The sequence below is a fragment of the Motacilla alba genome, chromosome 7 (genome assembly GCF_015832195.1).
Source record: "Motacilla alba alba isolate MOTALB_02 chromosome 7, Motacilla_alba_V1.0_pri, whole genome shotgun sequence".
NCBI classification, from domain to species: Eukaryota; Metazoa; Chordata; class Aves; order Passeriformes; family Motacillidae; genus Motacilla; species Motacilla alba.
The window spans coordinates 18536394-18548709 of NC_052022.1; the positions used below are offsets into that span (position 1 = coordinate 18536394).

The 12316-nt window shown below is 34.5% G+C and overlaps 1 protein-coding gene across 6 annotated transcripts in view; it reads right to left on the bottom strand.

Annotated features, from left to right (window-relative positions):
* Positions 1–12316, bottom strand: part of LOC119703008 (sodium channel protein type 1 subunit alpha) — an 86922-nt gene that overhangs the window by 3268 nt on the left and 71338 nt on the right. For all 6 annotated transcript variants that reach the window (XM_038142040.1, XM_038142038.1, XM_038142037.1 and 3 more), the window contains 5 exons: positions 9801–10082; positions 3154–3207; positions 2729–2866; positions 980–1084; positions 347–617 (listed from right to left, as the gene is read on the bottom strand). In XM_038142040.1, coding sequence (XP_037997968.1) covers positions 347–617; positions 980–1084; positions 2729–2866; positions 3154–3207; positions 9801–10082 — 850 coding nt within the window. The remainder of the gene's footprint in view (positions 1–346; positions 618–979; positions 1085–2728; positions 2867–3153; positions 3208–9800; positions 10083–12316) is intronic.

Here is a 12316-nt window from a genome sequence, read left to right on the forward strand (position 1 = left end):
AAAAAAAAAAGAAAAGAAAACCAAGGTACATTACCACTTAATCTCCATATCACAATAGAAATTTAGAAGCACAGTTTTAAATTGGCAGCTTTATGTAGCAATTAAAGATATTCTGTAGATTACACTGGCATAATTTCTGTTTTAGCAGTTATACGTAATATTTGCAGGTGCAATAAATGTTGGATGATTATAACAGTTTTGATGGTTGGTTACAAATTAAAATGTTAAGTTGAATGACTTGGCTGTAAATCTTGTGATGGCAAAAGCTCACCCTATAGCTCTATTCAAGTAAAAGTTCACCTCCTGTTCATTTGACCTTCCTTTTAGTTTAATTAACAAGACTTACCTACTATAGAGAGAATGACAACCACAAAATCAAAAATGTTCCAGCCTATAGTGAAGTAGTAATGACGAAGTGAAATTAATTTCAGAACACATTCTCCAGTGAAAAGGACAATGAACACGAGGTTTATCCAGTATAAAATATTTTCCATTTCTTTGCTCTGGTCATCTGTTTCTACCATCATGGTAACCATGTTAAGACAAATAAGAATCATGATGCTGATGTCAAATACTTGTTGTGTCACAAAATCAAAGACCATGCCTTGGAATTTATTCTGAAGAAGAAAGAAAAAAGAAACATCCAATACAAGCTGTAATTTATTTACATTTCCTGTTAGAAGAAAGCAGAAAAACACATGCAGTAAGGCTTTTGAGACTTCAATAAAATTTTAACTAGTGTACACTGGTTGCTAATTGAGTACTCAAATGCAACAACTTAGTTCAGCCTCCTGTATTGCATATTCATATATAAAATAGTTGTAAGTGAAAAAAATTTTTTGTTTTATTTTTGTTTTCCATTTCTGCTGACTAATGCCCCGGTTACCGAAAACTTTCAAGTGGCTTATTTCTGCTCTCCCTGTATCAAGAAAAACCCTTTGTAAATAGCTATTTGTCTGATGTGTATAAATAATTTTACCCCTGGTCTTGGTATAGGTTTTTGTGGTTTTTTGGATCCCAGCTTTTTCATTGCATTGTAGTATTTCTTCTGCTCTTCTGTCATAAATATGTCTTGACCTCCAAAGTAAAAACATGAAATCAGAATTGGTTATAATCACACTTATATGCAGTGCTGAAAAAACTGAGTGATTCAAAAATCAAGAAGGCTAATTCGGAAAAATCTCTTAGCTATCAAATGCATCTGTCTACAATCTAAGCATTTAGTCTAGAAATCTGGACTTCCAGTACTGTATCACTCAAAAAAAGGAAAAAAAAAAAAAAAGCAAGTACCATCTTTCTACGTTTATTTTCCTGGAACTCCAAGATATCATTTCCCTTACCTCTTTTCTTTTATAGTAAGAGATACAGTAAAGAGTATTTGAGATAAATTCAGGTAGTCTGGGCTGCTCAATAGTGGCACTTCTGAACTGTGATTTTAGTGAAGAAAAGGCAAAAGACAACGTCAGGTTTTCAGCACAGAAATGTGCTTTAGGTATCTCTAGCAATCACATTAGCATTGGGGCCCAAAGTCTACAAGGTTCTTGAGAAGATGGATTATCAGACTTTCGAGAAACTTCACTGAAGATTGAAGATTGGTACTATTAACAGCAAAATGCTCTATTTTAAATCTTTTATTTTGATTAGTTCTGTGTTCAATGACGTTCTATTTAGCAAAAGCATGAACCTGCCTTTGAAGTCTGACAGTGAAGATAAAGAAAGAAATTATGGGTCTTTCATATTTCTAATCAAAATCCATAGTGACCTTGTGTTAGAGACACCTTGAATGAAAATCTATGAGACTTCCCATACCTCTGGAAGAAAATTTTTCCTAGATAAGAGATACTTGCAGACATCTAATTCCAGGAATGCCAATGCACACATAGAACTGGGTACAACCCTTTGTGGGTGACTGTGTGGGAAGCTTGAAGATGTGGGAATGCATGGACCATAGGCTGGAGAGGCTGCCTATGCCTCTACATTTCTACATGGACAGCATCTGGAAATCTTGCTTAGTATATTAACATAAACCCAAAGAAAGTGATGCAGTCCAGTAAGGTAAAAATAAACTTGTAATTCATAGCTGCTTTGGTCCTTGAGCTTTCATTGCTTTATCTATTCACCGAAAATGATTTTAAAGGCGAGCATTTCCTACTCAGACCATCTAAACCAGTGAGATTATCTACATCTGCACTGTGAAAGTGAAACAATAAAAAAAGGTCATGAAATACTTCCAAACCACTCCTGCTCTATATGGTTTCAGATTATTCAGTGCCACAAAGTAGAACTTGAATACTTGGGATCATTAAAACATCGTCTTTAATTGCATGATGAAATTATTTTTTGTGTTTCATAACCAGCTAGCTTTTTTTTGTGTGCTTAGAGAATAACTAAAAATAAGAAGGAAAAAACCCCTAGAAATTATGAGTGCTTTCATGTAGGGACCTAATAAAAGGGGTTAGATCATGCAGGAAGACTTCATGAAGTTTAGTCACAAAAAAGCAGATGACTTGAGGAAGACTAATCTGGGAATTGACAACAGAAGGATCTGTCCCATTCACTAAATGAAAAATTTTATGACTTTAAACAATACTGCAGGTATGATTTTGTCATAACATACTGCAGCTTTTTCAATTTTGAACAAGCTGTGAGTGTACTTTCCATATATTATGCACCTGCAAAAATGCATTATTTTAGAATAACTTTAGAAGAGAAATGAAACAATACTTATCTTCTTTTTTTGTTGATTGAAGTTGTCAATAATGACACCAATGAACAAATTCAGGGTGAAAAAAGACCCAAAAATTATAAAGATGACAAAATACAAGTACATATACAAGTTGTCTTCATACTTGGGTTGCTGTAACACCTAAGGGGAAAAAAAAGTGAAATATACACAAAGTGTCACCAATATTTTGTATTTGGACAATATTCACTTCTATAAATTTATTTTGTCTATTCCACCTCTTGCTGATAGCACCTGGCAGTTTGCATTCAGTTGCCCACCTTTTGTTACCACAGAATCTCATACTAATTAATTTAGTTTTTCATTCTATTGCATGGATATAATTGCTTATTTAGGATAAATACACACTTGTAGACAGACAGAACCTCAGGGAAAAAAAAAAGATAATTTAAAATATTTGCAGTACTTACATCTCTTGAGTCAATAGCTGCATACATAATATCCATCCAGCCTTTAAATGTAGCCTGTAAACAGTACACACCTGTTTAAGCATTCTAAAGACAATTCATTTAATAATTTCCAGCAACTCAGTACAGCACCAGGAATAATTAGTACCATTAGATTTCCAAAGTGTTTTGCCTCTTGACTTTCTGCTCAGCTGCTCATCGGATATACTGCTGTGTATCCCATTACTTTGTATTAGACATGAACATTTTAAACAGTATGATTAAATTATTTCTAATTTCTAATTACCAAAAATTATTGAAGGCATTTTAGTTCATCAAATCATGTCAACTGCAAGAGCTATGTGCAGCTGGGTGTATAGCCTTATGTAACTGAGTTGCCACTAATTATGACTAATATGTAGTTCCTCTGTCCCAAGTCAGAAAGGTGGCAACAAAATGGAACCAAAAATTTGATCATCTCAAAAAAAGGTATTTTCCTATAATCAGAATATACATTGAAAGATTTTACCTGGTTTAGTAATTCTATGTTCACATTAAATATAATATATTGTGCTTTACAGAGCCTAGATGTCTTCATATATCCTGAGATAAAGTAGTAGGAAGTGTTTAAAATGCATTTAATACTTAATATGCCTCATAAATGACAGCATTTACTGAAATTTTAGAGGTATTTCCTCTGTCCAAAATCTGTAAATTTTTATATTTGACAGTGAGGCATATATTGCTTCATCAGAATGTTCAAAACAGAAAGTAATTTACTCTGTTGTGGCAATTAGTTCTCTTTTAACTAGGCAACATCTCCAAGTAGAAATCACTGGGTTTTTAATCCAATTGTGCCCAAAAATAGAGCCAAAAAAAAAAAAAGTAAATAATTCTAAGTTGTTTAATTCTCATTTCAATTTTGCAAAACAAGACTGCAGATCATTGGTTCCTTCACTTTCCTTGCCACAGAGACCTCCTATCTATTCTTGCAGGATAGAATCAGGACTGGAACACTCTTCATCCATGTTTTTTACTGTATCACAATCATCAGGTTTCATTTCTAGTGGCAGTTTCAAAGAACCTTTTTTTTTTTTTTTTTGTGCAGGACACGGAGCAGTTTGGCATCATCCTGAAGTGAACTTAAAATGAGAAGAAATTATATTCTTAAAGGAAAGGTCCTTTACACTTTTGGAACAGTGGAATAATGAAAAAGGCATGATTATCCTTAGATGCAAATCCAATGTGGAGCAACTTTCACATCTTGGGGTCAACACAGACAATATAAAGCTCAGGTAACTAACAGTATGATGGTGAAATCAAAATGTAGTATCAGAGGACCAATGAATCAAGAATAAATCTGAAACAAGTAGCAGTCAGCTGAAGAATTTAAAGTTCTCGTGTAATACTCGGACTGCAAGGGATTAGGAGAGGTAGATAAGGTCTATTTATGTAATTACTAATATATGCCTAACTTGTTCTCAAAGGCTTTTAATGGTGAATACACCACAACCTTATAAAAAGTATGTATTCTGGTACTTCCTTTTATTATTTCCTAATGCTTACATCCTTCTGTTGCTGTTTGAGACTCACTTGTCAGAGCCATTACATGTCTGGAGAACTGCAGGAATCAACTTCATGCAGCGTCTCTTACTTTTTGCAAATTCATTGTTGCTGTCTTTCTTTTTTAGGTAGTGATCACTGTTCCTTCAGTCTTCCCATGCAACTCTTGTTTTCCAGAACTCTGATCACTCTCCTTATTTTGCTCTGAGCTCCATTGCACTAGTTAATCTCTTGCAACAGCAACCAAAACAGGATTCAGTATTTCATCTAGCAAGATCTAAATAGGGCAATATGATTACACCATGTCTTACAGTGCCACTTTTGTTTCTGTCTTGGTACACTATTTGCATTTTTTGGAATATCATGACTGGAAATGAGCACTTCAGTCTGAAACACCATGTGAAAATAATGGGCAGACTTTTACTTCAGAAAGATGATGTGAATGATGGACCGGCACTTGTGCAAGATGTGTGCTGTTGCCTCAGATTCAGACACATGATGGTCTTTGCATATCATCCTCCAGGCAAAACAGAATAATTATTGGGGTTTTTTTGCAAATGTATTGCTGTAGCCTAGACTAAGTAGAGTCAATGAAAAAAGATAGACTAATTTTAAAATATTAAGCTTCACCATTATCACTAAAGTACTGCACTATAAACAAACAGTACCCTTTAACTAGTGATAGGAAATAGAGTGGAACAGAGCTCAGCTGAACTAAGATATATTATTATTATTGTTGTTGTTGTTGTTAAAAAGGAAACTTGAAAAGAGTATGGGGTGGAAAAATAGAAATATAACATATTGTTATCTTGTGATTTCCACAATGAGGTTCATAAAACTCTAAGATATTAAAAGTTTTGAAGAAATTAAGAGTCAAGATACCCCATTCCGTGAAAGCATTATTTCTACTGTAGATGCATAGACCTGCTTATATTTATCTGCAATGTGTTTTCTTTAAGAGAAATAAGGTATCATTTGTGTATTTTTGTGTCCTGAAAGAAAATAACACAAAAAATGACAAAGAGATCAAATTTTTAGTTTCCATTTTGCATAATACCATATAAAATATATTGTACATTCTCAGTGACACTAAATCAGGAGTAATTAATTGATTTCAAAGATTACAGCAGTATAACTGAAGTCAGCATCTGTTCCAAAGGGGTTATTTTTCTGCCAAGGAGATTTCAATGACACACATTCAAATGCAGATTCAAATGTAGTTATAAAAACCAACAGAACAAAAATCCCCCATCTCCTTTACTATTGGTAAAAAACCATAGATTTTTTCCCCTGATAAATAATTTCTTAAGAAGTTGTAAGTCATGCTGGAGTTTTACCGCTCAATTCTTTACCGGAACAAATCACCACGAAGATTCACATTCCCTTTTGAAGACACAATAGCATCTTGCTTTTAAAATACTAACCTGTTGGAACTTTGGAAGTACCCTAAAGTTTAAGTCTTAGAATTCAGCTTCTGATTTTTTTACCATACACTTCAAGAGATGTGTTGTGTTACTGGTAGTAGTAACAGTAGGGTATAATATTGTGCTTTGTGGCTGGTTTGCCACATTTTATCCTGGTGAGCAGGATAAAAGCAGGCCTCTGGGAGATTTACTTACCAAGGAATCCAAATACTAGGTTCAAGTTAAAAGGCATAAGGCCATAAAATTATCAGGGCAGATGCCACATCTCATTGTGTGCACCAATCTCTTCCTCTTCACCCACTGATGCATGACAATTGTGAAAGGAATTTCTCCAGCAGATCTGTCTCTGCTTTGATGCTTCTCTTTAGGGATAGAGAAATACTCAAGCAAGTTCAGACCAAGAAATGAAAAAAAGAAGCTTGAAGATCCACATAAAACAATATGATCTACACTATATTATAGAAGAAATGTGTACTTATGTGACTGATGGCATGAATAATTATATTCCAACTTCAAATTATGTAAGAATTCTGGAAAAAAATTTGATCAACAAAGTCCATAAAACTTGGTTTTATCAATGACATGTATTGTTAGTTAATGCCTCCCATGAAAGAAAAAAAAAAACCAGGAAATGTCAACCAAAAATTAGGTAATGTTCTTTTCCTAGGCCCCTCATTCAAGAAAGTCATTCACCAGCACTGCCAAGTAAACTCAAGACAGAGCTCGTTAGAGAGTTCCTTTTGCTTAAAGTTGCTATCAAACATTTGCATTTTTGAGCCCAGAATACTTATTTCTGAAATTATCTCTCTGCTTTTGAGTGTTTCTGTGTGAAATATATATGTTTCTCTTCCCTATCACTCTTAAAAAAAAAAAAAAAAGAGTTTTCTGGTTTTCTGTGATGAACAGACCCATATACTGCCGGAGACATTTTAAAAAGTTAGTTTTTCACAGTTTCACAGTTTTTCATTTATGTATTTCCCAGAATAATAAGGCCCTCGGTGCCTTGGCTTGAAGTTCTTTTGGCTTGTTTTCATCTTGATTTTTTGTCCTAAAAAGGGTTCTAACTTCCATTAGTATTCACTCCAATTTGTGATACAGATAGTAAGGTTATGGTTCTTGTACCCCAGAAAAGCTGAAGGGATTTACAGCATTCTTTGGCTGACTCAAAGGGCATGAGCTGGAGGGCAGAATGGAGAATGGAAATAAGGAGGAATAAGAGGAAGCTTTCTGTATTTATTTTCTAGCCTCCTGGCCTTGTGTCAGTGATTCACGCACTGATACTCTTCACAGAAATTGTTATTAGAAAAATGACATTGACCTCCCTGGGGTTATTTTCTCAGGTCCAGCACTAGTAAAAGTCTGTGCCGGAGGCTGTTGAGGTGCAGAACCAAATGACTTCAGTAGAAAGGCCATTACTGTTCACTTTAGGCAAACAGAAAGCATATCCACTTGCAATCATGGTTTTATAATCAGATTTTTTAGGCTCAGTATATAATTTTAGGCTAACTGCTAAACTTTGAATAGCTTTATCTTTGTTTCTGACACAGTAATGTGTACCTCAACTGAGTCATACATTAACATTTAGTCTTTCTATTGCTGCAAGCTGTTTAGGAAGGGTAGCAAAATCTAGGGCTATGACATAGATGTTTAAATTTCATATTTGTTTTGACATGATGGCTTTGGAACCCTATTCTAGAGTTTGATCCAAAGTACTTTATATATCAAATAGAAAATCACTTTATCAGTCTTTTTTGATTGAGAAAGCAATGTAAGAATCTCAAACAGTTATGAATTGTGGCCTTGTTTTCTTGAAGGTGAACAAACATAGATTGTCCACATTTCAATGCATTAACTGAAAATCAAGCGGATATTTTTCTTTCTCAGTCCTAGGGCTTTTATCATTCCATAACTGCAAAATCACTACTACTGGCTTACTTACCAAACCCTAAAAGATGCAGGGATGATGTTCTGTTCAATGACAGAAATGCCCCTGGTTTTTTTTGCTATGTCAAACAAAAAGGTCTTGATGATTTTACAAGCATTTTAGCAACACAGAAAAATTAAGTGCTGTTGTCATGGACATTCTATTCTCACAAAAAATCCCCCATCATTATGTGAGTGTCTCATGCTCTTGCAAGATCTCTACATTGTAGATACTGTGCAAACAAACAGGCTCATCCTCCGTGAGAGCTAGGTCCCTCTGTGGTAGGTCTAGATAAATTTTTCCTTTGAAATTGTGGGAATGATGGGCAAATTTCTCCTGATTTGCCTCCCAAAAAATCCAATAATTTAAGAATCTAAGTCTTCATGTAAGGAAATATTTGTGTCTTTTCAATAAAGAGAAGATGAAATAATCTATGCATAGATATTCAGAACACTGAAATAGCAAGTAGCTGAGGGGGGGTGATTGCAGCCACAAAGCCAGGAAAGAAATTAGCTTGGAATAATGACTTGTGTCCCAGAGTAGAATAGGTTACTACTAGAAAGAAAGTTGTAAACTACTTGGAAAGAGTTCTGTTGATGTCTTGTTTCTCCTGAACACTTGTAATGAAGCATTCTGACTCCCTGGGTGAGTAGACTTCATAAATAAGGCAAAGAAAGTAAGTACCTAAAGTCTTTAGTTATCAAAATCAAATTGTGTTCAGTTCAGTATTTTATTTCTTTAAGACTGTTGGTCTCTCTCCACTCTTTCCTGATGTGACAGTAAAGTAAGGAATCATAATGAAATTAAATGTACAGACTTATCAGTCTCACAGTAGGATGCTGAATTAGCTGGGAGAAGCAGTTCACATTGCTCAGAACTATTGTTTTAGACCTTGTGCAGGACAATGTCCATACCACTGCATCATGTTAATGATTTGTCTTACTGAGATTTTACATAAACAGCATAAAATCTGGGAACGTATTTATAAGAAATAAAAATGAAGGATAAGATACTGCAGATTTAGATAGTAACCTAAAAAAAAAAATACATAGAAGTTGCTGAAGGTACACAACATGGGTAAAAGTCCAGCATTTTCTTGCTTAAAGCTGGGTCAGATTGGTAGCTGCTTCAAAGTACAAAGACAGTGTTGTGAGGACACAATTTTTGATACTGAAGGCATAATCTTCTAGTATCTCTCTGCATATATTTTCTTCTTCAGATTTTGCTAAATGAACTCTATGAGGTCCTTTTGCACAGAAGTATCAGGAAAATATTTCATAGATTATAGTATCAAGTGCTAATTTTCTTTTCTTCTTTCTCTTCTGAATGAGAAATTGCTTTTTAGATTAGATCTGCCCTGGTGGCAGCCACAAACCTGAGATGAGATTTATTACCTGGAATTCTTTGTGACTTAATCACACCACTGGAGTTTTTTTTTCAGCAACTGGAAAACTGAAAATATTTAGATACCCGAATACCATTCCTAGGTAATTCTAGAAACTTTAAAAGTTAGAAGCGGCTAAAGGACTAAGGGAGCCATAAATAGGAAGCTGTGTCATTAGATGTCCTAAGGAGTCTTTATTCATCATAGTAGACTCTACTTACTGCTTATGATGAAAAGAGTAATCAATTACCCATGTAGCAGAACTACTGAGTCACAGATAAAAACCATCAGATAAATGTTTTGTCTCTTTGTTGCTAGAATTGCTTTTCACTACTGCTTATAAACAGGAAAAGATATATAAAGAGTGATCACTTACTACTTGAAGTAAAGAAAGATACCCAAATCCTACATTATCAAAGTTTACTTTCACGTTTTTCCATCGGGCACTTTGATTGTTTTTTATGAGTTCCTCGCACTGACTAAAATTGTTGATTTGGTCGACTTCAAACCTTTCATCAGTTGTGGTGTTAACACAGTAGTAGAACTTCCCAGCAAACAGATTTACTCCCATGATGCTGAAAATTAGCCAGAATATAAGACAAACGAGAAGCACGTTCATGATGGATGGAATTGCTCCTAAAAGGGCATTCACAACCACCTAGTACACAAATACAGGGGGAAAGAGAAAAGAGTATAAGCATATTTACAGCAATACATTTTGTATACTGTTTTACCATTCCTTAATAAATGCTTATTCAGAAACTGAATTTTAAAGCAGTATGTTAATAACTGTAGCATTGCACTGTTTCTTTAAATTATTAACATTAGTACATGTAATGAAAACAAAATAAGTGAGACAATGAAAATAATTAATAGAAAAACAAAAGAGAAGACTTGGCAGTAGTAAGATGATGCCTGACACTGACTTGTTCTAGATAAAAAAGAAAAATGTGCTAAATGAAAAATGTAGACATAATAAAATTCTAAAAATGAATGAAATTACAGCTTAAAGAATGTTTAAAGCAAAATGGCAACCTGTAGATTTGATCAACATAGTTTGGAAATTTAAGCTGAAAATACAAATGCCATGAATCTAGAAACTAAGCTCTACATAAAAGAATTATGCGCGGATTAAAGACGTAACTTTATTGCCTTATCGTTCCATGCAAGATTATAACAAAGATTAATTTCTTTGTATACGAAAGCAAGACAGGTTTGCAATATGTGTCTACTTGAATCAACATAATTTATTTCAAGCTCCAGTCTTCTTGTTTCATGAATTAAGTTAGCAATAACCTTCATTTATCTAGAAAAGCATATATTTAGGACTTCTGATTTTGCATTTTGAATTACTTTTTTGGGGGTTACCTTTTCAGATATTTTCAGGCAAGATGTCAATATATCTTATGTAGATAAAAGGTGCATTTTTCTGATATATACAGAAATTAATCACATGTGTCTGTCAGACCTATCAAAACTTTTGTGATGAGCAATTATTTTTCCTTAAGTATCTAATTACAGCTTCTCATTTACAAGTTATATTTTATTTAAAAGTTTACATTTTTTCTTCTGTAAACTTTTGGGACCTGGTAGGAAGGTAAAATAAAAGATGAAGTAAGGTTCTGACTTTCAGTAATCTAAGTCCTGCAGCAAGGCAGGAAAGGATTGGCATGGATATTGGAGTACATTAAGTTGTCTTAGTCCATTTCTGTTCCTGCAATATTGATGCATTCTCCCCACTACCAACATAGTTGTGAGCAAGCTCAGAACTGCTCAGTCTTACTACCTGTATTTCACAGCCTCTAGAAGGCCTTTGGAACAGGAATATTGTGGTTGTGTTATTCATCACTCAGCACCCTCCTCCCCTCTTCCTCCCAAGTGTTATGGCCAGCAATTAGGACCTGTTTAGAGATCTTAGGTAGAAATGTTGTTTTCAGGGCATATTTTCTTTTCAATCAGAATGGTCTCCTCCATTGCCAGACAGCAGAAATGGGACCTTTCTGTAGCAGAATAATCCTTATCTTGTATAAAACTGCAATTTTATTTTTTAAATTTAGCACTTTTTATTTTTAATTTTTTATATTGCTTGTATTTTTGGTGATTAAAAGATCCCAGTAATAAATCTGTTGCTATTTAGCTTCATGGAATTGAGAACAACAAAAAAATTAGAAATGGAATTAGAAATTCTGAAATTTGTTCCGAGTCTGACCTGATCTATGACACTGCATTATGCTATTGCAGCTTTGAAATTCTAGGCCAGCTAGTGTTTGTCTTTTTTTCCCCCACTCATAAAAATGTTCCAGATGTGTTACACTGATTGAATTCCTCTGTTTAGTCTTGATGAAAAACCTGAAAATAAAGATGCCAAGAAAGAAAGATGGGGATTTAGTTCTGCAACTCAAATGAATTAAGGTTACCTCTGCTCACACAAAGAATGGTTTTGCAAAAATTGAGTGCCTGTAGCAGTTACCTTTGTAACAACCATGACATCCATTGAACCACAGCACAGATCCAGAACAGGCAGCAGAATAATAACAGCAACAATAACTGTTACAACAATTATGAATGGATAATAGTTGTAGAAAAAAGGATTTCTACAAAATGCATCAGTGTGTCTTGCACTTGATAATCTTTAGATGAACAGGTAATGCAGTCTCACCACTGAGACTATGGAAAGATCAGCCACATCTTCTTGGATAAAAAGAGAACAGCTTCCAGCAACTGTTCCAACAATGCTTCCAACAATTTAATTCATAGAGGTCACTGAAAACCCATCAAATGGTAATAATTTTTGGTCACTACTGACCTGGCCTGGATGCGAACTGGTAACCTAGAGATGAAAGGCTCTGTATCCTATTACCAACCCCTTGAGCTATCCAGTCCCCCTGGAAG